General features: G+C 64.0%; 1 protein-coding gene across 1 annotated transcript in view; it reads right to left on the bottom strand.

Moving 5' to 3' along the window:
* The window catches only part of KLHDC8B (kelch domain containing 8B), a gene marked incomplete at its 5' end in the record, with an annotated part of 3,093 nt that continues 1,736 nt past the window's right edge, over positions 1–1,357 (bottom strand). The window contains 2 exon segments of the mRNA XM_009077662.1: positions 1–436; positions 1,221–1,322. Of these exon segments, the coding sequence (XP_009075910.1) occupies positions 240–436; positions 1,221–1,322 (299 nt within the window).

Genomic DNA, 1,357 nt, shown 5'->3' with positions numbered 1-1,357 from the left:
CCACTGCGTCCTCTTCACTGCTGGCCACGGCCCTCCCACCAGGCAGCTCGCCCTAGGCTCCATCACCACAGTGCCACAGGAGCTGAGACAGGTTTCCAAACCCACAGCTGCTCTGGCACCCGGAGTCACCGGATGGCAGCTCCCTGGAGCCAAGGTCACCCACATGCATGGGTGCTCAGACACCCTGTCCCCGTCTTCAGGCACTTGGTGCTTGGCTGGGGCTTTCCCTGGGACCCCACTCAGGGCACTTCACGCAGGCACAGAGCCTCGACGGCGCTGCTGGGGCCCTGGGCCACCCCGACGATGACGAAGAGCAGGCTGGGTGCTGGGCAGCTGGAGCAGGAGCAGCGGCCTGTGGGCATGGGGGGCAGCGGCTCCCACTTCTTCTGTGAGAGGCTGAACCCTTCCACTGAGTCCAGCGGGCAGGACTGGTTCCCTGTGGGAGACAGAATGGCATCAGCCCCCCCGCGCTCCAGGCTCTGTCTTTCCCCCTCCACAAGCCTTTGATGCCCCAACAGGAGCCTTGGGCTGCGGAGGCTCTGAGATGTCAGAGGCAATTAGAGGGGGCACAAAAGGATTAGCAGAGTCCCCACAGGGAGGGCTGCTGGCACTAATGCCGCACTGCCACCCCGCCCCGTACCGACACCCTGCAGGGATAAGGGAGGGCAACTCCAGCCGCGGCAGCGCTCCGGAGCAATGCCACTCCGCAGGGATGCAGCCCGCATGGCTCGCATTCCCCAACCTCCTGCCCTCCTGCCCGGCTCTCTGCAGGCGAGCTCGGGGGGTCTGGCAGCCCTCACTGCAGGGCTGGGGGTGCTGTGGCTGGCAACAGGCTCCCTGGGAAGCTCTCCCTGCTGCATCCTCTGCTGCTGAGTGACAGCACTAACCTTTCCCCAGCTCTCCTGGGAGAGGGATGCAGTGCTGCAGGCTTGCACAGCAGGGCTGAGCCTCCATGGACTGTGCAAGCCCGGCACGCTGCACATGAGCAGGGAAAAGCCTGGTCGAGGGGTAAAAGGGACAAGTGGCTCAGCAGGGCAGCCTGTGGGGCAGGGCAGCAGGCCCCCCCCAGCACCTGGAGGGCACAGGAGGGATGTAGCTGCAGGCAGTGTTGCAGTACCCCTGTGGCTTTGCACTGTCAACCACCCTGCTGCCACGTAGGTCACTGATGTGCCAAAAAGATGGGGATGGGAACATGGCCACATTCCTACCCCTGGCATTACCAAGGCCACCCATGGCCACCACTCTTCCTCCCAGACAGCCAGCCACGAAGTCAGCTCTCTTCTCCCTCATCCGAATGGTGCGGCTCGGCTTTCTCCATGCACCTGGGTGTGAGAGGGAGTGATCATTGCCTGTGTGG

This window comes from Acanthisitta chloris, unplaced genomic scaffold, assembly GCF_000695815.1.
Source record: "Acanthisitta chloris isolate BGI_N310 unplaced genomic scaffold, ASM69581v1 scaffold33816, whole genome shotgun sequence".
Taxonomy (NCBI): domain Eukaryota; kingdom Metazoa; phylum Chordata; class Aves; order Passeriformes; family Acanthisittidae; genus Acanthisitta; species Acanthisitta chloris.
Note: the sequence above shows the minus strand (reverse complement) of the source record. Positions and strands in the feature narration are given on the sequence as shown.